Source organism: Crinia signifera, chromosome 11, assembly GCF_055691185.1.
Source record: "Crinia signifera chromosome 11, ASM5569118v1, whole genome shotgun sequence".
Lineage (NCBI taxonomy): Eukaryota > Metazoa > Chordata > Amphibia > Anura > Myobatrachidae > Crinia > Crinia signifera.
Genome location: NC_139227.1, coordinates 86,492,602 through 86,519,222, shown reverse-complemented (window position 1 = coordinate 86,519,222; position 26,621 = coordinate 86,492,602). Strand labels below are relative to the sequence as shown.

The 26,621-nt window shown below is 41.8% G+C and overlaps 1 protein-coding gene across 1 annotated transcript in view; it reads right to left on the bottom strand.

Annotated features, from left to right (window-relative positions):
• The window catches only part of LOC146045096 (uncharacterized), a 55,217-nt gene extending 31,649 nt beyond the window's left edge, over positions 1-23,568 (bottom strand). The window contains 24 exon segments of the mRNA XM_083163777.1: positions 21-177; positions 280-519; positions 1,296-1,475; positions 1,597-1,707; positions 3,732-3,870; positions 5,682-5,833; positions 6,904-7,004; positions 8,090-8,142; positions 9,312-9,567; positions 11,011-11,137; positions 11,855-11,949; positions 12,733-12,897; positions 13,742-13,879; positions 14,873-14,942; positions 15,114-15,224; positions 16,322-16,460; positions 16,583-16,700; positions 17,197-17,322; positions 18,631-18,847; positions 19,288-19,394; positions 20,418-20,505; positions 20,792-20,906; positions 21,017-21,281; positions 23,493-23,568. Coding sequence (XP_083019903.1) covers positions 21-177; positions 280-519; positions 1,296-1,475; positions 1,597-1,707; positions 3,732-3,870; positions 5,682-5,833; positions 6,904-7,004; positions 8,090-8,142; positions 9,312-9,567; positions 11,011-11,137; positions 11,855-11,949; positions 12,733-12,897; positions 13,742-13,879; positions 14,873-14,942; positions 15,114-15,224; positions 16,322-16,460; positions 16,583-16,700; positions 17,197-17,322; positions 18,631-18,847; positions 19,288-19,394; positions 20,418-20,505; positions 20,792-20,906; positions 21,017-21,281; positions 23,493-23,568 — 3,346 coding nt within the window.
• Positions 23,569-26,621: the final 3,053 nt, after the last annotated feature.

Below are 26,621 nucleotides of genomic sequence, written 5' to 3'. Positions count from 1 at the left end.
GTCATAATGTAACAACTTACGGCAAATTTCGGGGGTTCTCCATGATACACAGATCCCTGCGTCACTACAAGCAGAGGCGTAAGCTGAAACGGCTGTACAGTAACACTCGCAATCTCCTCCAGAGTCACACGCACACGTGTCACGGACACATGCCTCGTTGTAAGGCACAGGGTCAACCTAAAAGTTCAATATGGTTAAACGATTTAATGGTGATCATATTGGCTAGATAATTCTAGAACAATGCCGGTTATTCCAATACAGCATTATAACCTACTGTACCTCGGAATGGCATGCAGAGAATGCAGGTCCCATTATAATGCTGCAGTGCTTCTGGGACCAGCTCTGACGGTAAGGATTAGCAAGGCAAGGGTCCTTTAGAGGAAGGGCATCAGGGCAGGTTTGAGTGGCTTTCCAGCTGTTACCAAACACCTGCTCATTGACCACCACAGACTGACTCCTTGTGGTAAAATCATTGGAGGCACTGCCATCATAGTTACCACAGAGACCGCAGACATTTCCCTTATGTGAAGATAAACATTTTCTATTATTGGAAATATATGACTCCATTTTATACATGAACACACTTCAACATTTGTGAAATTGAGGTCATATGTGCCAAAGAATGGAGCGAGATAAACTCAAAAGATATAAATTAACAATCAAACAGTTTGAAAAAATTAAATTACAAAGGATTTTAGAATGGTTTGCTTGTAGTATAGAAACCAGAATTCTAATTGCCTGTATTCAGTCTGTATGGTCTTATACAGTATAACCAATAGCTATACTGTAGTACTGACTCAGAGTCCACCGGTGGATACAGGAAGGGGTTGAGCCTCCCCCCCCCTCACCCCCACACACTCTCTCACCTGTAACTCACTATACCAATCCCTGCAGACCCTCTCGCCTGTCACCTACCACACAAGTCCCTGTATACTCTCACACTGCCACTCATCACACCTGTCTCTGCAGACTTTCTCACGCTGTCACCCACCACACCCGTCCCCAGTGTGATGGAAATGAGGGCATGACTTTTGGATTCCATCTGAGGCTACGCCATTAGTGTGAGGCTACGCCCTTGGTGTGAGGCTACGCCTACTTTTCCAGGAGTCCCACCCCCTGTAATTTTCTTCTGGATTCGTCCCTTCTTCTGACCCCGATATCTTACTCGCATGTGTATAAAAGCATGGGAGAGCTGAATAAGGACTCTAATGTTTGTTATATGCAAATTGATACATTGCTCCAACAAGTTACTCTCTAGATGTCTGTAGGCAGAAACAATATGGGAGCTTGCTTACCTTGAACTCTGGTCTTAGCTTGATTAATATGCTGGTTTTCTTGTCCCATATGAGGACTAATCCATTCTTGGCCTCAATAACAAGATAACCGCCCATCTCTCTGACATGGTAGGGGACCTCTGTTCCGATGTCCCTTTGCACTACTTCATAGGAACCGTCACTCAGTATCAGCTCAAAGTTCTGACAAGCGGAAATGGAAAGAACATACAGGGAGTTTGATATGAAGCTTACAGCTATTGTATATACAGTGTGTCTTATTAATGTAGCTCCTACAGAGAAAGGACTATGCTTTTAGGCTCACCCCAAGAAACAGTTTTATAGTTGTGGCACAGGTAGCCCCGGTTGTCCCACATGGAATGTTCCCAGTGATGACTCGGAATGAGCCATTTCCAGAATTTGATGCACAATGATCCTGTAGAACAATAGAATACAGTGCACCATATTAATGAAAAAAGCAGATGGTTTGCAACTTTTGCGAGACATAGGTAAGCAGTCTACAGTATTACACCACCAACTCACCGGCAGAAATGGGAAAGTATACATACGAAACAGCTTAAGTTACTCTATAATAATCGATATACGGCTATGTTTTCTCCTTCTTCTAAAATGTGAGGGGTAATTCACACCTGCTCACAATGCCGTCCCACCGAACGTAAGCCAACCCTGCCGCCTGAATCCCTGCACTAAGATGCGAGGGGATGTGTACACTTACACATCCGCTCGCATGCTCCGTCACAGAGGAGGAATTATTCAATGGTTACTCACCATCCAATGATTTTTTTCCTCTGTTCGTACTGTACTTACTGTACTTACTTTTCTGATGGACGCTTCCTAAAGAATTTGAGGCGGGCGCTAACGTCATGTGACGTCATCCGCCCGACCCAAGCAGGCAAGGGCCACGCCTGTGTTTGCAGGTGTCCACCCAGCACCTCCATGAGTGCGCCAACCATTTTTGTGGGCATGAAACCCAGCGTTTCATGCCCACAAATACGGACCCCAGCAAACGTCTTCTGCCTATCACTCAATTTGCGAACACCCCGGCAATTGAAAAACTTGCCGAAGGCATTTTCTCTGGGGGTTTGCACATGCGCATGAGCAGGGCTGCTGACAGGGGAGTGCCGTGGGTACAGCTGTACAGCCTCTGGAGGGGCCCAGACAGCTGCCCACAGTGGTATGGCATTACCCCCTCCCCCGCACCCGCACAAAGCCTCCGCCTCCCGGCGGCCTCCAAGCCAGGCACGCACAATACACAGTGCAGCCTGCAGAGTGCTGAGCCTAGGATACAGAGGGGCTCGGTGCTCTGCAGGCTGCACTGTGCAGTGTGCGCTCCTGACTGTCTGTGAAAGAGGGAGATGCCGCACCACCGCTGCTGGTTGCTACTGGTAAGTGGGGGCGGGTGCACATGGGGTGTGTGTGTGCTGCTGGGGGGCCGGACTGATGGTCAGTCCCGGGCCCCAACATCACTAGTGGCAGCCCTGCGCATGAGCGGCTATGCCCATGCACACACCTCCACCATCGGAGACAGGGCCGAATTTGGACCTATATGAAGTTAAACAGGTCTGAATCGGCTGAAAACTGTTAGATTTCGATTCTAATAGAAAGTTAGTGAGAATCGCACCCTGTGTACGGGGCATTACGGTTCATGTTTTAGTGATGTCCGTGCTTGAGCACAGATGGTCAAATCAAAATAACTGACATACTAATTAAGTCACCTGTGCTCATGTATAACTTTCCTTAAAACCCGGACCGTTATTGTGCAGGTCGACCCTGGAATAGACTATGCGGTGTGTTTAATGTCTCTGAGGTAAATTTACTATTGAAGAGTGGACATTGCCCAAAGCAACCAATCAGATTCTATCTATTATCTTCTAGATGCTGCTAAATAAAAAAAGAAGCAGAATCTGATTGGTTGGTAAACATCCCATCTTCAATAGAACTCCCATCTTAGTAAATGTAACCCTTGACTTTCCAAAACTCTTATAGGGGTGAAATGTAATAGGATGATAGAAGCAGAGAGTGAGAGATTTGGTAAGAAATTTTTAGGTTTTTTTTTAAATCGGCAATCATTTACACCGCAAAATCAAAATGGAGATTTCTTACCAAATCTCTCACTTTCTGATTCTCTCACCCTATTACATTTCACCCAAAGTCTTAACATTTTAACTATTCATCAATTTAACATAAAAGTCTAATTACAATGCTCAGATGTACAGGCAGTTTACTGTTTATAACTAAAATCCTTCCAATTAACAACAAAGTTATCAAAATTGCAGTTACATGGATAAATACTATCGTAACGGGTCAAAAATTAAATATATTTGATTTTATATTCTGGATAGCGCACAGCATAATATATAAACTATAAATGTGGCACAGCAATGCAGGAGACCCTGGATATAACTACAGCATATTAGAAACAATATAACCTCTTCCTACCTGAGTCAAGGTATACTCGCAATTGCCACTAAAATCAAAACGCTTGCCGTCAAAGGTGACATAATGCCCTTCTCCATATATGACACAGGTCCTGTCACACTCGTTCTTTGTACACTGCCACTTCCGATCCTTGCAGGTGCTGAGAAATGACACACAAGTCAGCAGTGAATACAATATAACAGACTATTGGCTAAAATAGTTATCATTAGCACTACAGTAACTGATATCTTGCGGTAATATGCAAGTAATGTGTTGCATAGTCACAGTGAGAAGAGGCATTTGTGGGCAAATGTACTAGCCTCCAAATTTGGCGTCACTGCGGGATGCTGGCTAAATTTTGAATTTTTTTAAAGGGGCAATCATTTTTTAAAGGGGCAATCATTTACAAGGCATCAGTTCAGCGGCATCCCACACAACTGCCGATAAGAGAGGCTATTATGTTTGCCCTTTGGTGTTATGAACACAGTGGTGCAAGTAGAAAAAACGGGCGTGGTTAGGGGCGTGGTCATATGACATGAGGGGGAGTGGCTACATGACAAAACTTTAGAACACGATGACATTTCTGTTTGGACTTGTGCATTGCATCCTGCACACAAGATGTAGGGGCCAGGATCAAAGTGCAGGAGCCAGATAAACTACAAACAGAGATATTGCACGCCGAAGGCGCGTGGCCAAAATTTACACAGTAATGCCTGTTACGCGTCACACACCCAAAACATATGACCCATGCCATAATGCCCATTACACATTATGCCCATTGCACCGCTGCCGCACAACTGATGCCCATTACTTATATGCCCCCAGTGCCAGATATGCCCCCACATATATGCCCCCAGTGCCAGATATACCCCCACAGTGCCACACATATGCCCCCACAGTGCCAAGTATGCCCCCAGAGCCACACATATACCTCCACAGTGCTAGGTATGCCTCAAGTGCCACACATATACCCCCAGTGCCACACATATGCCCCCACAGTATGTACCACACATAAGAACCCAGTGCCAGGTCTCTGAGGTCTCCTCTCCCCCCTCGCCGCTCTCACACAGATAGCACAGTACCCTTACACCTGGGGGAGTTGTTAAACTTACCCCATGTCTGCGTGTCGGGCAGGAGCCGGTCACTGTGTGTAGCCTCAGCAGCTCATACATACGACATCAGCTGCTACTGAAGTCCTCATTGGGCTCCTTGCTCCAGTCGTCATCATCAGCAGCAGCAGACTGGTAGTAATAGTACCTGGAGACTGCGCTGCTGTCCGCTCCCATCCCTTTGCCACCTGCGCTCAGGTTAGCCGTCTCTCAGCCCACTGATTCCCCCCGTTCTGCGAGAAGTCTGTAGGGAGTGATCCCGGACTCGCAGCAGCAGCAGCAGCAGTTACACAGAGGTGATCCCACCTCCTTCGAACAGTGGCCCGCTGCCCGCTGCCCTATGGAGGGGAAGGGAGCGCATTGCGCGTCTTTCCTTCCCCGGCGGCTTCACTGTGTGACTGGGCTGTCAGTTAATCATATCTCGCGGGCTGGCTCCTGATTGGCTGCCAGCCCGCGAGCTCTACAGCCCAGTCAGTGACACAGGGAGGGAAGGAGAGACGCACAATGCGCTCCCCGTCCCCTCACCTCCTTTCAGATGGGATCAGCTGTGGCGGGGCGGCGGAGGCCACGCCCCCCGCCACTCACATATGCGCGCATGCGCATTGAGCACTTGGTGAAGCATTTGTTATGGCGGTACGGGGTACCGGCGCAATATGTTTTACCGGTACGCCGTACCACCCCGTACCGCCATACTTGCAGCCCTGTATGAACAGATATTCATGTGAATACCAATTGTAAATGCACTACAAACTTATTATACATTTAAATGGCTCCAAACTACACCCCCCCGCTGCCAAAACAGGCAGTATTGGTGGGTATTTTGTTTCATTCCTATAAATGGACTCCTGACATTGTAACTTACCATGTGTTACAGTCTTGCTTAATGCTCTGTCCCCTCTGGTAAGTTTTCCCATTGTGTAGACAAGGACACTCTTCCTCAAGGACGCAGCTGCCATTGTTCCTGAGCACAAGTCCAGGAGGACAGACACAGCCAGAAGCACATTGAATGCTGAACTGCAGACACAACAGAGATGGGTTCAATATGACTATGCAAAGTTTGTTTTTCAAACTATCTATGGGCAACAGATTAATCATGGGTCTAACCAGGGCCATATTAAGCGTAGAAGCTCTCTCTTGAGGGCTCTCAAGACCCACTTTTTCATTATGCCCAGTCATCTCTCATCCTAACCTTCTGTTTATTCTCACTTCGACCTAGGGAAGCCAATCCCAGGGCATTTTTTCAATCCCAGGATTGGCCTGCCTAATTTAAAAAAAACACCAAACCCGGGATTGAAATCCCGGACATTTTGGGGCCAAATCCCAGGATCCCACTGATCCCGATTTTCGGGATTGGCCACCCTACTTCTACCCTTCTGTGTCACCCAAGCTGTCACGAACAGGGCCCTCTCTCCTCATGTACTTTTCTTAGAGTATACTATATATATCTCTCACACCCTAATAATTGTTTCCGTGTCATGTCCCCTGATGCAACTGTCTTTCCCATTTTCTTGTGATATAGTAAATTGCCTTGTACTGTAATTCATTATTTTCTTGCTTTTTTTGCTCATTTATGTATTGTTAGATGCTGTGGAACCCTTGTGGCACCATATAATTAAATGATAATAATAATAATAATGATAATAATAATAATAGAAGCTGGCAGACATATTTTTAGCGCCCACTACACCCATACTTGCATTGGTACAACCTTCAGGCTGTGCTTCGGGACCTGCTGGGTCGGGTGGTAAGTGAAGGGAGGGGGAGGGGTAGATATGTGGGGGGGGGGGGGGTCCGTACGGTCCCTCCCGCACTGAAAGCTCATCCACGGACTGGAAATCAGTCCCGGGCCCCAAAATCCCTGGTGGCAGCCCTGTCTGCATATATTAATTGCAAAGGATTAATATCCAGATTTATATATATGTCTGTTCACATTTTATCATGCCCTGCTACAGTTTTGCTATTTGCCCATGCTAAAACTGTAGCAGGGCATTCTGGGATATGTAGTTCAACAACAACTGGAGGGCCGAAGGTTCCCCATCCCTGCTGTAGACCAATTACATTGTCAATAAATTGTGTTTACTTACACACTCCATATCCAGGGTTTGACACGTCTTCTGACACTCTACTCCTTTAGCTCCCGCTGTAGCATTACTACAGTCTAAGAACATCATACCCGCAGGGCACACTAAAACCAAAAGCGTTGTGAGATTTCTGCTTATTCTTCTAGTAGCAGAGATACAATTTACAAAAATGAATGGAGCTATTATTACAAAGTGTATCATTGTTCCGACGTATATAAATGTGTAGTACAACTATTCTCATGGGATGCAGTGTCCATGTACTGTACACAGTCATAGGCCCTTATTCTGGTTCACTCGCAAAGGCAACTTCCTTCTCAAATGGTCAAAACCATGTGCACTGCAGGGGGGGGAGGGCAGATGTAACATGTGCAGAGAGAATTAGATTTGGGCGAGTTTTTTTGTTTCTGTGCAGGGAAAATACTGACTGCTTTATTTCTACACTGCAATATAGATCTCACTTTGAAGTAAAACCCTGCCCAAATCTAACTCTCTCTGCACATGTTACTTCTGCCCCCCCCCCCCTGCAGTGCACATGGTTTTGTCTATTTGAGAAGGAATTTGCCTTTGCGAGTGAACCAGAATATGGGCCATAGTGTAGAACCCAAAGTGGTGACAGCTAAAGTATGATGACATCATTGTTGAAATGTTAACATGCAGCATATGAACATCTGTGTCAACATGGTAACAATGACGACTGTACGGTTAGGCTGCAGTCGAAATACTGAACCTGCGCACTACTACTAACATTAATGCACAGTAACTATCTAACTGTATCAAAAAAAGAAATAAAATAATGAAATATAAATGATAAAGAAATCATTGTTTCCGCTGCTGCGTATGGGTTGTACACAGTTAATATCAAACAGTTTCTATGGATATTGTGTGCAGTTTGTATGTTCTCCTTTAGCCTGTGTGTCTTTATCCGAGTGCTCAAGATGTCCCCTCTGCCTACAAAAACTTACTAGTAGCTTAATTGGTTTCTTATAACAATGTACCCTAGTGTGTACACGTGGTCTGGAACATAGTTTGTAAACTCCACTACTAATAAATAAATAGATATAAAGAAGTACAAAACATTATTTGTACTTGTGCTTATATTTGCTTATAATGTTTATATTTGTGCTTTAGATTTATTATAATCATTGGCATAATTGAAACACGCAGTAGATTGTATATATGTCTAAATTACCTGCAGGAATGGATGTATTCCCAACACACTGTAGTCTGCCCTTTGTACACGTGCTAAAATAAAAAAATAAAAGAATAAAAATATATTTATGGACTTTTAAACAGTATTCATGTGTGATCACATTTGGGTCTCATCTTAATAAGCTAAAACTTTATTGCACTGAGTATGTCTAATATACTATACAACTGGAAGTCTATGTTTATAAGGATCTGATTTACTAAATGAATTTAACAGGTTAATGTATATTATAAATTCTTATTGAATTTAAAACCACATAATGTTTTATTTACTTGTATACAGTAGAACCAATTAAAAAAAAAGTTGCTTGCTGGGCTGCAAGAAAGCAGGTTAGCACCCGAGCTGCAAATTCGCAGGTTAGCACCCGAGCTGCAAATTCGCAGGTTAGCATCCGAGCTGAAAATTTGCAGGTTAGCGCCCGAGCTGCAAATTCGCAGCCCATCGTACGTGTCTGAATCAGGCTCATGGTCTGAGGTTATAGAGGAGATCCAATGTGAATATAGTCTTGGCACGGATCTTTACGCTGTTCGGAATTCGGATTTTCAATCTGAATATCATTATTTGGGTTGCAAAATGTACATGATTTTAGCTATTTTTTAATCGATTTTTATAAATATATTGTAGAGTTTTATTGATTTTGTGTATGTGAAAGTGCATGTGAATTACAGCAGGTCCGATGCGATGTGCGGTCCCGTGCACATCGCACCGGCACCAGCGAGTCTAACTTGGTTCATAAGCAATCTTTTGGATTGCTTCCAAACCAGGCAGGCTTGGCAGGGATCGCAGGCTATATATTGCATACAAAAGGACTACATGCAATATATCAAATGGGATCCTGCTGCTGGGTCCCAGGCAGCTCAAAGAGGGATCACAGGCAACCTCTCCAATGGGAGAAGTGGCCCCAGTGTATGCCCAGCTTTGTAGACAAGCTGAATAGACAAGACTATGGAATCAAGTTGTCAAAGGTGACATCTAGTGGCTATTTAATATATTACATCACATTTACTCATTCACATTTATTTATGTATTTTATTATTCAATAGCAGGTTCTGATAAAGTGCAGTAAATTATATTATGTGCTACAATTAATAACAATGATAAAACCAACTGGGTAGTTACAGACAATCAAAATCAAAACATTGAATCATTATGTATGTACACCAATAACTGTTGTAAATGATCCTGATTTATTTCCTTTGCTTACCACATAGCACCATCGTTATATATGACCTCTCCTGGTGGAATTACAAAGCCTTTGTAGTAACAGTGGCAGTTCTTAGCAAGCACACAGACTCCATTGTCATCAAGGAAGGTTCCATCTGCGCAAGCACAGCCATCCAGGGGAGCAAAATGGAAGCTGCAGCTGGGGTCAGGCTCGCTCAGCGAGCGACATGTCTTCTGACAAGTGCTAATGGAGTACTGGTAGGTGCTGTTCTTTGGGCAGTTCTTGGTATATTTATCTAAAAAAAATAAATCAAACTCAATAAATATATTTATTAATGAATTGGCAGTGAAGCATGACACACTATACTGCTACGGCTAAATGTATGACTAATTCTAGCAATAAGGGCTTATAAAAGAGTTATAGGGATAGATGTACTAAGTTTTGGAGACCAATGAAGTGTAGACAGATACATTTCCAAAGTGTAGAGTTAAAGTAGCTATCTGTAATGTAAATTCAGCCTTTAGCATGGTAGTTACAAGCAGATTGGCTTGTGTTTTACCTCTCTCTGGGCCATATGTACTAAGTTTCAAAAATGATAAAATGGAAAGTGATAAACAGGCAGCTCCTACCTACCATGTCACAGACTGTGTTTGAAAAAAGTCAGACAGGAGCTGATTGGCTGGTTGTTTATCACTCTCCATTTTATTACTTTTGAAGCTTAGTACATCTGCCCCTAATAACAACCAATCACATGCTTGCCATCAATGTCTGATTTGTATTAAACAGATAAATGTGGTTGTTTATTGGCTGTTGTGGTTCGATTCAAATTTCCCACCCAAACGGACTCATAGAAAGTAACAATGTCATGTACAGTATTCATGCTCCTATATTATGGAGAGAGTGAAGCTTTCTCTCCTATTGGCCAATGGGCTAATGTTTCCTTTGCCTATGTATTAGATCAGTGTTTTTCAACCACTGTGCCGTGGCACACTAGTGTGCCTTGAGCTGTTCTGAAGTGTGCCCCCAGATCTAGAGATGCCCAAACCCATTTACAGCCACCACCAGTTCAAATGTTATTTACTGGTCTCTTCTTTTCATGTTAAGGGCCAATGTATTTTATTTTTGCTACCTGTGGGGATCATTGTGATTGTTTTTAATGTGGGGGGAAATAGGTTTGTTTTTTTCCTGTGGTGGCCAATGTGTTTTGCCCTGTGGGGATCTTAGGGTGTGCCTTGGCAATTTTAAAGTCCTATTTAGTGTGCCGCAAGGTAAAAAGGTTGAAAATCACTGTATTAGATAGACCCTGCTTTTGACTAACAGCAGCATTTGGGAGGGCCCATAAATAGGTATTATTGGAAGGACACCAAGCTAAAGCTTACATCACTGTATACAAACATATAGATTACTAGCTAAGCCCATTCGAAGCAAAAGCTTCTGCTACTTTGTGATTGCCTCTGTGTTTCTGTATGTGGGATTGCCTATGTGTTTCTGTATGTGTGAAAGAGATGTCGTTTTATTTGCTACCAGCAGATGGCAGTGTATAATGATCTAAAATGTTTGCCTTATTTAGGAAATATAATCTTATTATTTGAATTTATATAACCAATGTGATTGACGCTGGCATTTTTAGAGGATATTTTTAGCATCTCTCACAGAGAGGTTGATACTCAAAGGGTTAATGGACTATTGTATATGAAGAGTGACGGATAGTTTAGAAATGAAAAGCTCAGATACTCACCACAGATGGTACCTCTCCACTTAACCAGGATCACTCCCTCAGTGGCACAGGCCCGTACGTAGGCGGATAATGCTGCACACACGCTGTCTTCACTTTTTTCATAGTTACAGCTGTCATACATGCAGTTCTGTAAGGGTAATTCATGTTACTCCGATGCCCTCACACCTGACCACAAATGGAGTGGGATTCCTCAAGACAGTCAATGTAAACACAGAATAATTACCAACGACCTTGATTACCCACCACCCTATGCCGCATCCAGCTAGGACCACACCAGACAAATTCATCTTTTGGACTGCTATGGGATCACCAACCATTTCACAGACTGCCTTCCATCTTAACCTACCGTTTTTTTATCGTGAGGACTGCCTTGAAATTATAGGACTCTCTAAGGACCTTCAACAATCCTCCGTCGGTAAAAAGGTCGTACTGTAGGTAACTTTCCTGTGGTTAAATTTGACTCTCTTGAGGACTCGCACTCCATTTGAGTTATCAGTCCTATCCAGTAATTACATAGGCCAATTTGCATTTATGTGGCATTATGTGGTTATTTAATTGTCCATGTCCATTAACTTACCTGTCATTTATGACTTTATATGGCATTTTTAGTCAAAAAATAGTTTATACTGTTAAGACAATTCCACTTTGTTATTTTCACCAAGTGCGGCCATTTTACTTTTCCTTGGTTCATCTATGGTTGGGACTGACTCTCCCTTCCGTTCTTTGGCAGACGCTCTTGGAGACACCAGCCATATAAGCACCCAGCCAACTTCCTCTTGGTAGTTCCTTTTTGCACCCGTGAAATAAATATGTAGGAGCTTCCACTGATAGAGACGTTACTCACCTTTTCATAGACCATCGGATTTACAGCGTCATGGCACGGGGCGAAAGGTCCATTGCTGTCGGAGAGCTGGGAGCACCAGTGCTTGGCAAACCTCTCTGCAGACAAGGATAGGAACGTGAGAAGCCATGCAGTATAAATCATATCACATTAATGATACGTGATTTGGACCTTTCTTGCTGAATGCAATATAGATAAAGTCGGCGCTTTAGGTTAATTCAGAACCGGACGAATTCAGCCCCGTTACGATGGTGGGCGGTCTGCTCATGCATGTATTTGCGCATGTGCAGAACACCTGTGCAAACGCCTTTGGTGAGTATCACCCTCGCCGAGGCATTTGTACGGGTAGGGGAGGGGGGGCGGGAAGGGGCATCCCAATGAAAATGCTGGGCGATCCACTGGGAACGCAGACTGGCCAATGCCTGCTAGGGACGGGCGCATGATGTCATATTTTGGCAGACTCTCATTGAAATAAAAGTCAGTTCAGACCATCGAATGATATCTCTCCCCTTCAGTCGCATGCGAGGGGATGTGTTTGCCCACATCCCCTCATATGTTACCGAAGGGATTTGGTGGCGGGGGGTGGCGGGTGTTTGGCCGGGCTGCGGGCAGCGTTAAGCCACTTGCTAAGCAGCGAACGACCACTGCTTAGCAAATGTTGCTGAATATTACAATCATTCTTCCTTTGTATGATGATTAAGAACATTGGTAGATATTACTGACATACACTATAAATGTCAGGAACACCTATGCTACAGGGCATGTGATTAGAAACATACTGCATAGGTAACTATTATATACTGTACAGTAGCTGAAGAAGAGATCACAAGTGCTCACAATAGGTTTCCCTGTATGGATAGTTCGGTTAACTTCCTACGTACCGTTCTCCACACTGAGTGAGCAGGGGTTGTCATAGCTATCCTTCACATCCTCACAGTCCGCCTGACTCTTCCAGGTGTTGGCAAAGGCAGCAGCCGTTCCTTCCAAAGCTCCACTTACCGCTCGGAAATCATCCGTATGGACGTTGTTGAAATCTCCACAGAGACCTATCGCCCACAAATATAAGAATACTGCTATAAGTATATATATATATATATATATATATATATATATATATATATATCTATATATACTATGGACCACTGCAGTCACTCAACTTGCTGAAAGAACACACTCAGCCTCTACATTAGTACTTCTAATTAGAGATGTGCAGGTTCTGATTTACTCTGATTTACTCTGATTTCAAAGCAGGATCTTATTGGCTATCCCAAATCACATGACAGTTGTTGATAGTTGAAAGTCAATAAGATCCTGCTTTGAAATCAGAGTAAATCAGAGTAAATCAGAACCTGCACATCTCTACTTCTAATAAAGGGAAATGTTGGGCATATACAAGAAAGATTTAGGGGCCTATTAATCATTTGAAAACTCATTATGTATGATAAATTGTGCTCCACCCCATCATCATCTTATCATTTTTCAAACACATGATAATTAGCAGTGGATTGGCTGGAGAACCATTTATTATGCACAACTCATTTTAAATATCTAAAAAGCATTGAATGGGCCCCTTAGTTATACTTATCGGAACATGGAGAGAGAAATAAAGCACCAATAAATACGTTCCTATCATTTTTCAAGTTTAGCAAGTAAATTGACAGATGTGGATTGGTTAGTAATTTATCTTCTATCTGTCTATTTTATCTCAAATTTGATAAATCTCCCCCATAATTTGACTAAAATTTTGGATTAAAAACTAATTCATATATTCACGATTTCATTCATTGAGAACTAAAGATAAACGTGGGGTTCTTCCAGCAAGAAGCCAGGAATCTATCTCACCTATGTAATATATTTATATATATACTGTATATAGGCTGCTCAGCTTACCGCATGCATCTCCGTGGTACTCAGGGCCCAGGGTTACAGAGACCTGCATAATAGGTTGGAGCTGGACCTGCATATGGATCCCACTGAAAGTCTTAATGATCATGTAGAAGGAGGAGGGCTGAATCACAGCAAGGGTATCTAAGGAGCAAAACAGAGAAATCAGAATATAAATTGTGTACTGTATCTTGTGAGCATTCGGTACCTACAGATGTGTCCTTCCTCATCCTGCCCTCCGTGTGCGTACACACTGCGGGTGCAATCATTCCATGTGATCCTATGGGCACACCAGTGGGCACACTAGTCCCAGCAAATGAGCCACAACTATATGGAATCATGGGTAAGAGGAGGAGGATCCCATCTGTGTTATGAAAACCTCTGTTAATCTAACATTACATTTTCCTGGTAACACTATAGTCATTATTATTATTATTATTATTATTATTATTATTATTATTATTATTAACAATAATAATAATCATATTATGCTTAATAATAATAATAATAATAATAATAATAATAATAATAATAATAATGCAGAAGGAGCCTTCTTCAACTAGCCATCTCTGGATAGCCATGGTGAGCCATGGCTCACCAAGGCCTATTGTTCTCAGCTGCAATACAATACATAGAACAATACATTAGGGCAGGACAGGCCAACCTGTGGCTCTCCAGATGTTGTGAAACTACAAATCCCAGCATGCCTTGCCACAGTTTCAACAATCCCTTATAGCAAAACTGTAGCAAGGCATGGTGGGATTTGTAGTTTGACAACATCTGGAGAGCCACAGGTTGGCCAGGCCTGCAGTAGGGGATTATCATTGGATTAAGTCCAACAGCTCTGGCTCACTTAATCCTATTATCTTTGATTAAAAAAAAGCAAACAATAATAAACGGCAGTATTGATTATCAGGCAAGCGTTAGTAAAACGAAGGGATTACCTAATTGTATACTGATAACAGGCCAGTTCTTACCTAATGCTTCAAGAACAAGCAAAGGAACAGGTTTGTTAATGTGCCTGAGGGGATCTTAAATTCCTATACTTATTCATACTAGTTCAATGTATACTGCTCTCCACAGATCACTGGTGGCCATCTAATAATATCATGTTACACAATCCACATTGTACTGCACCTGTTATAACAGGTATGGAAGTGAAGGTTCCATTCAGCAGGACAGTTCCACAGGATTTGACAGTGAGAACCTGTAGAAAGAGTTATGGTCAGTCTAGAAAGATTGGGATAACCGAGTAAAAAAAAAATGGGGGTATAGAATTTATCATGAAAATCATCATCATCATCACCACCATGGAGCATATAAATTATATGAATGACTGGTTAAAACAAAATAAATGAGGGAGATGAATACAACTCACCATCTTCTCTGTACCCAGGGACAGTGTGATGCTCTTCAGGCAAGTCTCTGTGACGGTGATACCACATTGCTTCACCTCGGCAACAACGGTGAACATGTTCCTCTTACAGTCCTGAGAAGAATCGGGAATTACAATTGGTAATTATTTGAAGTCACGGATTGCATTTATTTACTGTGTGCACCAACATATACAATATGTCTGGGTAATAACAGAGAAAAATGCAAGAGGTTCCTACTCATAAGCTTACAATCTTTAAGGTGGATCTGTTCTTGGCTTAAGGACTAATAGTGGAAGATATTTGCAGGACTTTAATATCTCTTAAAAGATCTGGTTAGACCTGATACATTTTCGTAAAACAAGCTAATCTTTCACAAAAAGCTAAATTGTATTTTTGTTTGAGGAAGAAAAGAACGAGGGCATTGATATCTGCACTTGCATTTACTAAATATTCCATAAATGTCATCTACTATATGACACTCTAAATACAAATGCTTTACCTATTTATAATATCGCTATATTGCATTTTAGAGGTTCTTAGCATAATGATTAATGTAATCTGTTTTATTTCACAAACACAGTATGCAATAATCATTCCCTAACATGTTTAGTCCAAGAGCTCAGTGATCTGCACCTTATCTAAATTGGTCAGTCATGTGGATCATCAAACTGGACAATAATCCTATTGCTGTGTTTATTTGGTAAATATTGATCAGAAATTATCGGTGCATCAAGGATAGTGTAATGGTTAGCCTTACTGCCTCACAGCGTTGAGGTCATGGGTTCGATCCCCACCATGGCCATAACTGTGCTGACTTTGTATATTCTCCCCGTGCTTGCGTGGGTTTCCTCCAGGTACTCCGGTTTCCTCTCACAATCCAAAAATATACTGGTAGGTCAATTGGCTTCCAACAAACTTAACCCTAAAATGTCTGTGTGCGTGTATATGTGGTAGGGAATATTGATTGTAAGATCCACTGGGGCAGGGACTGATATGAATGTTGAACTATACTCTGTAAAGCGCTGCTTAATATGTGTGCACTATATAAGACACTATTAATAAATAGATAATCTTATTTGGTCAGTCATGTGGATCATCAAATTGGACAATAATCCTATTGTGTTTATTTGGTAAATATTGATAGGAAATTATACCCATGGCTTCACTGTAATGGTTGTGTAGATTATAAGAACACAACTAATAGAGGTACCTTAGTAAAAATGTAACTACAGTCTCCGTATAAGTTGTAGTGACCTCCATCATAGGTGTGGATATGAGAACCACCTTCCAGAGAACAGTGTCCAGCACAGGGCAGAGCCTTACATTTCCACTGACCTCCTTGACAAGTGCTGAAATAACAAGAGACAATCAGTGACAATATCTGTAAAAGCTGTGGAATTGGTAAGATGAAATGTCAGCATCCACCACACTGAGATCCTGAGCTAGAAAAAGTCAATTGGTTGGTATGTACCAGTTACGGCAGTTGTTGCTGTAAAATTCTCCCGGTGCATATTTCCTATTGCTGTGAAAACAGGGACACTTGCTTTGTGGGACACAACCACGATTGTCAATATCATCAAATACCGTTCCTGGAAGAAACAAAAAACTACTCAATGTGGGGAACAGAGTTCTCACTAAGATAGACATCCCTGGAAATGTGGGAATCTATCCTGCCTGCATTATTGAATTTAGAATGAATTGATTTAATCATATACTGTAGTTCTCATACTGTACATTCCTATTTTTTTGTTTGGTATGATGGTTAGTCAACAGTCAGATTGTTAACAGCCTACTGTCAACCGTAGAATTCCAAAACAGTAATAATGTCATCTGAAGCATTTTAACTGTGCTGACACCATAACATTAAGGACCAGATGTACAAAGCTTGAAAACTGATGAAATGGAGAGTGGTAAACCACCAGCCAATCAGCTCCTTAATGCCATGTCATAGGCTGTGTTTGAAAGCTTGAATACTGATCAAATGGTTAGTGATAAACAACCAGCCAATCAGCTCCCAACTGCCATGTCATAGGCTGAGTTGGAAAATACATAATAACCTATCAAAGCAATGCAATGTAAACTTACCTGGGGGACAGAAACAGCCTTCTATACAATGTTCTTCACAAACCAATGTCTGCTCAGAGTTGGAACAAGTGTCACCACAGGGGGATCCACATTCTTGATACTTCATATTCATTGGGCAAGTCATCTCTGCCAATCAAAATGCTTTTGGTCAATGCAAGGTAACAACTCCAAGAAAATACAATAATTGGCATCTGCATATCTGTACAATAATACTGTGGTGATATTAAAAAATGATATTGCCTTACAGGATATATTTATCACTTCAATACTACAATTGTTGTCTGGTTACACTATCGGGCACAAGGTGCCTAAAGTCATTGGCCTTATTTCTGCTTTGGGCCCTGGACAGTAATTCAGCCTCCATCATTTGAATTCTCTATTGGATGAGACCCAGACTGATCAGGAGCTAGATACATGTACTTGGGACTGGCTAATTAACAGCACACAGGATATAATGGAATGACTTAATTAATTTCACCTGTCCATTTCACCTGTCTACAGGGTTGGAGCGCCCCAGGCAGGGGGGCGCACTCCACGGGGGGGGGGGGGAGTTGGTGGTGGCAGATGCGGCGGGGGATGGAGGGGGTTAGAAATGCGGCTCCGGGTGGGCTTCAGGAGGGTTGGTGCGGGCGCTACCCCCACCGCAGATTGGCGTTGATTATGATCAGCACGGGGGGCGGGCTCCAGGGGCTGTTGCTGCAACTACTACTACTTTAACATCGACTACTTCTACCACTACAACTACTGATGCTATTAATACTACTAATTCTACTACTACTGGTGATACTACTATTGCTGCTACTATACTGCTACTACTACTTTGACAATGGCTTATACTACCACTGCTACTGTTGATACTACTACTATGACTGCTGCTGCTCTCACTACTTTTGCTGCTGCTGCTACTAGTACTACTACAACTTCTACTAGCTCTACTACGTCTATTGTTACTACTATTGCTACTTCCACTACTACTACTAGTACAACAACTAATGCTGTTGCCACTATTACTAGTATCAATGCTATAAGTAATATTACTACTTCTACGTCTGCTGTTACTTCTGTTGCTGCTATTCCTTCTACTAAGGATGGTAATAGAAGTATACAGTCCTGGCATTTAATTATGCATGAAAAAGTAGCATCGTTATGGTGCGAGTAATGCCGGCGTGGGCCTGCAGCATGTCCTTATCTCTTCTTGCCAGAGTGTTGGGATTTGCTCAGCCATCCCCTGTCCATGAGATCCGGGAAGAGGAGCAGAGGCGCGAACTGCTTGGTCAGCCAGGTCTGTGTCCGGCCTGGCACATCAGCCCATTTTGGCCTTTGTCAAAAATGTCAGATGGGTTGTCTGGCCCTATACCTTACTTCTTACACTGCTGCTGTTGCTGATACTACTACACCTACAATTACTAACAATCATAAGAAAAATGCATTTACCACACATGGTATTAGTTCTCCAGTTAGTTGGCTTCCCCCCAGCATGGGCACACTGTCGGGAGTACTCAGCTAGTGTGTCACATAAGCAAGAGACATTAGATGAAGAGCCGCAGCTGCACAGATCAAACATACAGGCCTCTAGGTATGGACTCTGGGGGAGACGCAGCATGCAATCGCTGAACGCGGAGCCGGACAGCATACGGACACATGATTCCTTCTGCGGGACAAATTTGTATCAAGACTTTAGAACATGCTTATATAATGTAAGGTGCTAAATACTGTAAATAAGAAAATAAGTAGACTCTGTTTGGTTGCCCATAGCAACATCCAATCTTCAATGGAATTTCCATCTTAGTAAATAGACCCTTATGTCTCAATATGCCGATGAAGGTTACAAAAGTATACAAATCCACTAAGTAACAGGGTTGTATCTGTATATAGGTGTAATGTCACACACATATTGTGGTACATAATATAGGTGTATATTGGAGTCAAATGAGGCAAGTTTTTACATACATTGATAAATAAGAGGGGGTGAAGAGGTTCTAATGCAGGAGAAGAAGTAGCTTTATCGCATTATTCCATTAATAGGTTGCGATTACTATTTTAAGAACAACCTGGTAGAATAACAAGAATAATGAGTCCTTTGAATCTTACCAGAGCACTGCAGTTCTTAGGGGCAGGTGGGACAAGATCCTCACATTGTTCTGTGGGCCCATCAAACTTTTGCAGATTTCCGTATTGCACGGGAGTCAGCTGGATACCTTTAGAGAGAGGACAGATATGTTCCCCATGTGTTACCCACTGAGGAATCTGCAGTGCACCCTAAAATGACTCACCACTATCAAAAGTTAGTATATATATATATATATATATATATATATATATATATATATATATATATATATATATAAAAGCACTTACCCCTTTCATCAGAGGCCTCTGATGAAAACTGCCAAGGAGCAGTTGAAACAGCTGTCAGGATAACAGCTGCCACCATTGCAACTATGTCTTTGCATTAAAACACTATTTTTCTTTCACCAACTGCTGAGTGCTGACTCCAATTCCTTTCCCTGAAGGGGTAAGTGCTTTTTTTCATTTTCTATGTGCCTGGCACCGGCTATACTTACATCATCACTTGGAGTGTTTAACCTTTGAAAAACTGTTAAATATATATACATATATATATATATATATATATATATATATATATATATCTCAAAGGGGCCCTGAATACTCTCTAATGGTAGGCAAATCACTATGGTGACTGGCCACACCCCCTCTGGGGACTAGCCACACATCTAAACATCGGCCCCTAACACTGACTTCCACCACGGGGCCCTTCATTCCGTACTCCGACGCCATATATAGTAAGTGATTGTCTTAAAGACTGCAACATCCTAAACCATCCAGGTGCCATGATTAGTTAAAAGGCACAGTGGCCATTAATATGACAGAGCTTTTTTTTGCCTAAAGACTCCCTGGCAGGATGCATTCAGTGGTTCGGATGCTGGCAGTTGAAATCCCAGTGCAGGTAACTGGCGGCCACAACCCTGGCACCAGAATCCTGACATCACTGGAAATTCTGTCACTGGAATACCTATAGCCAGCATCCCGACAGTAAGTTTGCAGGGGACCGCTAGCGTTAGGTCATGGGGGGGGGATTCTGCCCATTGGGATAACTACCTCTGGCCTTCCATATGTCTTCCTCACTGACCCACTCATACAGTACTTCTGTGAGTTGGAGACCTTACATAATGTACAGTATATATGTTCTTTCCACTTACCATTAGCCTTAAACTCATCTTGACTCAGCCCGTTCATATTTCCGCACAAACCACATGTCTTGTTCATGAATTTTGGGGACAGTTTAAGCTAGAAGAAACAATGAAACATTAGGTGGCATGAGACAATACTGTCATTAAAAGAACATGAGTTGACTGAACTATACTACCTACCACCAGTTAGAGAAGAGTGTTATTTCCCCCTCCCCCCACTCTGAACATATAATAATAGCTTTATGTGAAGTACTAAGTAGTATGATGGAAGCTAGACAAGGCAGAGGAAGAACTGGAGGACAATTCAGCAGATACATTAAACATTGCACAATATAATGTCTCCGTAATTCATATGTTAGTCATAGACAACAGTAGTCATGTACCGTCAGTGCATTATCTCCATCCCATAGAAGAACCAGTCCAATCTTAGATGAAACCTTCACATTGATGCTGCTGTATTGTATTTGAACTCCAGACTGGCTGTATGGTAGGTCGACCCTGAGAAAGAATGTTTTTGTTTTGTTTAACTATTATAGCTTTCACTTACTGTATTATCTTTTAAATGTATTATTCATCTAGGTTATATGATTCCTCTATGGCATACTCACTTTTTGCTTCCCACCATGATTACGTCTTTTGCCATCATCTCTATGGCCAGGCCCTCAATCTTTATCACAACACGGGACAAGGCTGTCTTTTTTGTGCTGGCAGAGCGCCGTACCTGGATGTTAAAATCTTCAATCGTGTTTTTACAGTTAGAAGAGAATAGGTAGTTACAGGTTCCAGGGAACTGATAGAACTCTCCATCGAACGTCTTATAGTGGGATTTTCCCCATGTGCTGCAGACTTGGTCATTGTGTGCTGGATTCATTGCTGGAGTGAAATAATAATAATGATAATAATAATAATTTGTATAGACTAGTAACCAGTGGGTGTGCATGCTTGAATGGAAAAACACTTGAATTCCCCCCATAAAGGTGAGGGGCAGTGTTACCCATTTATTATAGACTGGTTTATAGGCCATGGACCTAAAGCCCCAAACAATTATTAATTCATACTAATTATATTTTCAACAATTGGGGCAGTACAGCTGTAATGATTAACATTACTGCCTCACAGCACTGAGGTCATGGGTTTGATTCCCACCATGGCTCTAACTGTGCGGAGTTTGTATATTCTCCCCGTACTTGCGTGGGTTTCCTCCGGTTTCCTCTCACAATCCAAAAATATACTGGTAGGTTAATTGGCTAATTAATTGAAATTCTAGGGTTAACAAATTAACCCTAGAATGTCTGTGTGTGTGTGTGTACATGTGGTAGGAAATATAGATTGTAAGCTCCATTGGGGCAGAGACTGATGTGAATGTTCAAATATTCTCTGTAAAGCGCTGCAGAATATGTGTGCGCTATATAAGAAACTGTTAATAAATAAAATAAATAAATAAACAAGCTGAACATTTGTGCGATATAATTATTTCCTGCTTTACTCATTCCTACATGACAACAATGTAGATTTAAATATAGTAATTATAAGGAAAAAAAAGCTTTAAGGCCCTTTAAATTTCATTATTCAGTATACTTAATGAGAATGAATAAGCAAATGGCTAAACAATCGAACACTCATACAATGGATATTACAATGGAGGGGAGGGAGATACAGAAGAGTTCTAGACATTTGGATTAATAATACATATATAAGGAGAGTCCAGTCTCACATATACAGTACATAATATCATGTGATACTAGTATTTATATATATTTTTTAAATAATACTGACTAATTCGTTATTTTAAATACTATATAATTACAAATATCCAGAAATGCTTAAGCACAAAATTAACCAGATAAATCTAGTTGTACAGTAAAAACCCATTTGTATCAGTCATTTACATGTAGTTATAGGTGGATATTTATCATAAGCAAGCTACAACCAAAGCATAGGCGGCAACCAATCAAATTCTAGCTTTTATGTTTCTGATGCAGAAAATGAAAGCCAAGATCTAATAGGTTTCAGTTAGTGGCAGAGTTTTTGTATAGAAATATTTTCAGAAATATCCCCCACTGAGTCTATTTTCATATACAGAAGATACAAGGGGGTATTCAAGGTTGGACGGTATTTCTGACTGGGCAAATGGCGGCCCCAGCTTATTCAATGCCGTCGTTGCCGACAGCATTGAAGCAGATTATGCTACAACATATTCCACTTGTTTTAAAAAGTAGAATCTGTTTTGTCAGAAACAGCCGCAGATTGTTGAATTCATGGCTGCATCTAGACAATCCGGGTTGGCTTTTGCCAACACGACCACTTTCCAACACTCGACAGTCTGAACATTGAGTTCCGGCTGTCGAGTTTCTATTGAGCTGAGCGAAAACGGCCCAGGATTCCGACTGTCCAGATGTTCGTCTATGTGTAGTTGTTGTTGTGAAGAAGAAGACCTAAAGCAGGCATGTCCAAATGATGGCCCTTCAGCTGTTGTGAAACTACAACACCCATCATGCCTTGCCACAGTTTTGCTATTAGGGAAAGCTAAAACTATGTCAAGGCATGCTGGGATGTGTAGTTTCACAACAGCTGGAGGCCACAGTTTGGACATGCCTGACCTAGAGTAAGGTCCCCAAAGCCATCCTCTGTGGGCTAGATAATGGGCTGCAAGTACTACTGTAAATCATAAAAAAACATATAGACAATCTGTACCAAATTATATTTCTATTAATAGTTAGCCAGATTTGTTCAACAGTAAAAAAGCAGAAGTAATGTAGACATTACTTAAAGATGTCAGATAACCGATGTATACATAATGAAGATAAATAAAAAAAAAAGTGAATATACCAAAGCTGATTACAGTATGTATATTTAAAAGCTACTTTCTGGTAGGTGAAACTCTTATAATTGAGATAAAGGGGGAAATTTACATAGCAGAGAGTTCTATTTCAGATGGGATGTTGCTATGGGAAACCAATCAGATTCTACTTATTTATTTAGCACCTTCTAGAAGATAATAGAAAGAATCTGATTGCCCATAGCAACATCCCTTCGGAAATAGAACTCCCATCTTAGTAAATTTCGTCTGCTGATCAAACTTACCTCTAGTTGGCTTTTCAATGGCATAAGTAAGTGCCAAAGTGGATAAGATCCAGAATCCTGGACCCATAGTCCCCATAGTGCTCTGTGACTGGGGACAGAGCTAGCTGAGGAAAGTGTGCCGGTCAGTTGTGTGAGTCCGGCCTTATATAGGGCATGGAGCCTCACTGTCCCAGTGGGAGCAGTCAGAGGGGTCTTAATTCTGATCCGCATAATTACAACATAGGAAAAAGTTAAAATCCTAAATTTCAGAATAGATCTGAACAGTTATTATGTGGGATTACCCTGATCCCTTACTGTATCTTCTGCCTTTCCTACATCACATCTATTATAGGATTTATCACTGTGAACACATTAATATACCTGATGCACCAGAGAAATAATTGTCTTTACGCAATCTTTATATATTGTACATCATAATGGCTGTATCTTTTATTGCAGTAAGCTAATAAATAAATGATAAATGACTGTTTGTTGAAAACATACTGTACATTTTCACTAGTTTACTACTTATGTACACACACGTAAAGATTTTGCTGAGCGATCTGAACGATACTAGATCATTCAGATCGCTCAGCACACAACGCAGCACATCGATGTGTCATTGCTGTGCACTGAGCTATATGTCATGTGACATGATTGCAGACCAGTTTTAATTGGCTGCTTAAAAATCCCGATATTCTGAGTTAATCAGGGGCAGCCATGGAACTACTTAGGAGCCCATTTAATATAGGATTGCATATGCAAAGTAATCTGGGTGGCATTTACCGCCCAGGATCGCATTGCAATATGCAATCCTTTTGCAGAGATGTATGTCCCTGCAGGCACAGGGACACTTGGGGGGGGTCTGCACATGTGTGGTTAGCACTGACCCTCCGCCAACCCGGCTGACCGCTATGCTCCTCCAGTCAGCAGGCTCGGCGGAGGGTCAGTGCAACAAACAGCTACCAGCCTCAGAGATTCTTGGGAAATATAAAATTTGGCAACTTTTCCACATTTGCATAGTTCTGCCAATCCAACAAGGTCCTTTTTTGTTTTTCTTTTGTGGGGCCTGAAGCATATTTTTTAACCTGGCCCTTTACTTGGTAGTACCACTATTGATTAGAGATGGGCGCCGGGGCCAAGGATTTAGATTCATTGCTGGGATTTGGATTTGTCTTTGTCGAGCGGCGGTGAAAAGTTTTGGATTTTTAAAAAAACGCCCAAATCATGTAATTTATCGGGTTTTTTTGTCCCTAAAGTAATATTGACCTCAATTACATTGATTTTCAGCCCTACCCTGACAATTTTGACCACTTTACAGCTCACAATGTTGTTTCATTCAATTTAGGCCAAGGTTTGCAACAAGCTGGCTGGTTATAAACACACAGAACTTCTGACAGTATCAGTATGGTGTATTGGGGTGCATGACACACAAACAATAAAGAAGAGCAAAATTATTATTATTATTTTTTTTTATGTGCAGCTTGTATAACACTGTGCGGAGGCAGAACAATCACACACAGAACTTCTGACAGTATAGTATATGGTGTATTGGATTGCAGTGCAGCACACCACACACTACAATGAAAAAAAATATATTAAAAGCTGACTGACAGCCTGCCTGTGTACTGACTGAGAGCCTCTGCCCTCTGCACACTGACACAGCCTGCCTAACACACGACCATTGCAATACCCAGCACAAACCCCTCTGCACTGCACAACAAACCCTCTGCACTGTACAACACCCCTCTGAGTCTGCACAGCCACTTTTGCCACAGACCCCTCTGCCACACAGAGTGACCCCTCTGCAGTCAACACAACTACTGCCAGTAATAAGCACCCCACAGAGACTACACTCAGCAGAGCTGTGCGCAGCTTGTGGAAGCGTGTGAAAATAGGTGCCGAATTCTCTGGACACCGAGACTTTAAAGACAGGCCTTATGCAGCTATTTTACACTTGGAAAATATAAATCATGGTACTTGTGTAGTTTCACGGCGCCACCGCACAGTCTGTTAGAAACTTGGCAGCTTGCCAGACTCTGTGCGAGTGCCGCTCTAGCTGTTTTCCTAGCTGTTCTCAGCGCTACGTTACCAGCGTAGCGTGTGCGCATGCCACTCTAGCTGTTCTCATTGCAGCGCTACGCTATCAGCATAGCGTAATGTACACGCTACAATTGCGACCCTTTAGCGTCTGAATCCCGAGTCCTTGCAAGCCGCTAAGAAGGGGGTAATCTGGATTCAGACACTAATGCATCTGAATTTGGTAGGGTGTAGGGGTACATAGGGGTGCACTGTGCAAAACACTCCTAAACCTGTTCACAATGACACTAGCCGACATAACAGCTGTCGACCTTGTTAATTCCACTATTCACGTCATTCACGGTACAACGCCAGCCGCGGATTGAACGCAAGACAGTCTTTTTTCGGCCATTGGGAGGTATGAGTATTGCTCATATATTTTATTATATTTTATTTTTATTTTATTCTCTTTAACATTTGAAATAATCTAACTCTCATTGAATAATGAAAGGTCAGTGATTACACAAGCTGCAATAACTGCACAGAGGGTGGGAATCACACTGAATGTATTTACTTATATTGCTGTGTGACTCACTTGAGTTGAAAGTTAAATATGCAGCAATTTACTTTTAAATCTATACTTCTGTATATTTGCAGTCTGTATTAGTATTTGTAGTTTTCCTATGTGTAATCCATGTATTTTCAGCAATAATTAGACGATTACAGTGTAAGCATGATTTCTTATCTCTGATATTTCCTAACCTTCTCCCTAATCCGGATTTGTAGACATTTGCATACATTGGTGATGTCACATTGTCTCAGTGACAGTGTGCAAACTAAACTTTTTATGATCTTCCTACAGGAGTTTCAATAATGTTAGCTAAGCACAAGTTACAGCACCAGTCAGATATTCATCACATTTCAATTAAAATCAATTACAAACAACCTACACACTAAGCATATGCTTAGATCTTATCACACAGCAGTCAAAAGAGTTCATTTATGTAACTATGATACTGACCTACATTGCAAGGAATGGTTACTTTGGCCCTTATTCTGATCGGCATCCGAATATGCGGCCAGGACCGTGCGTGCGAAACCCCGCCTTCCATACGGATTGCCAACTCCATC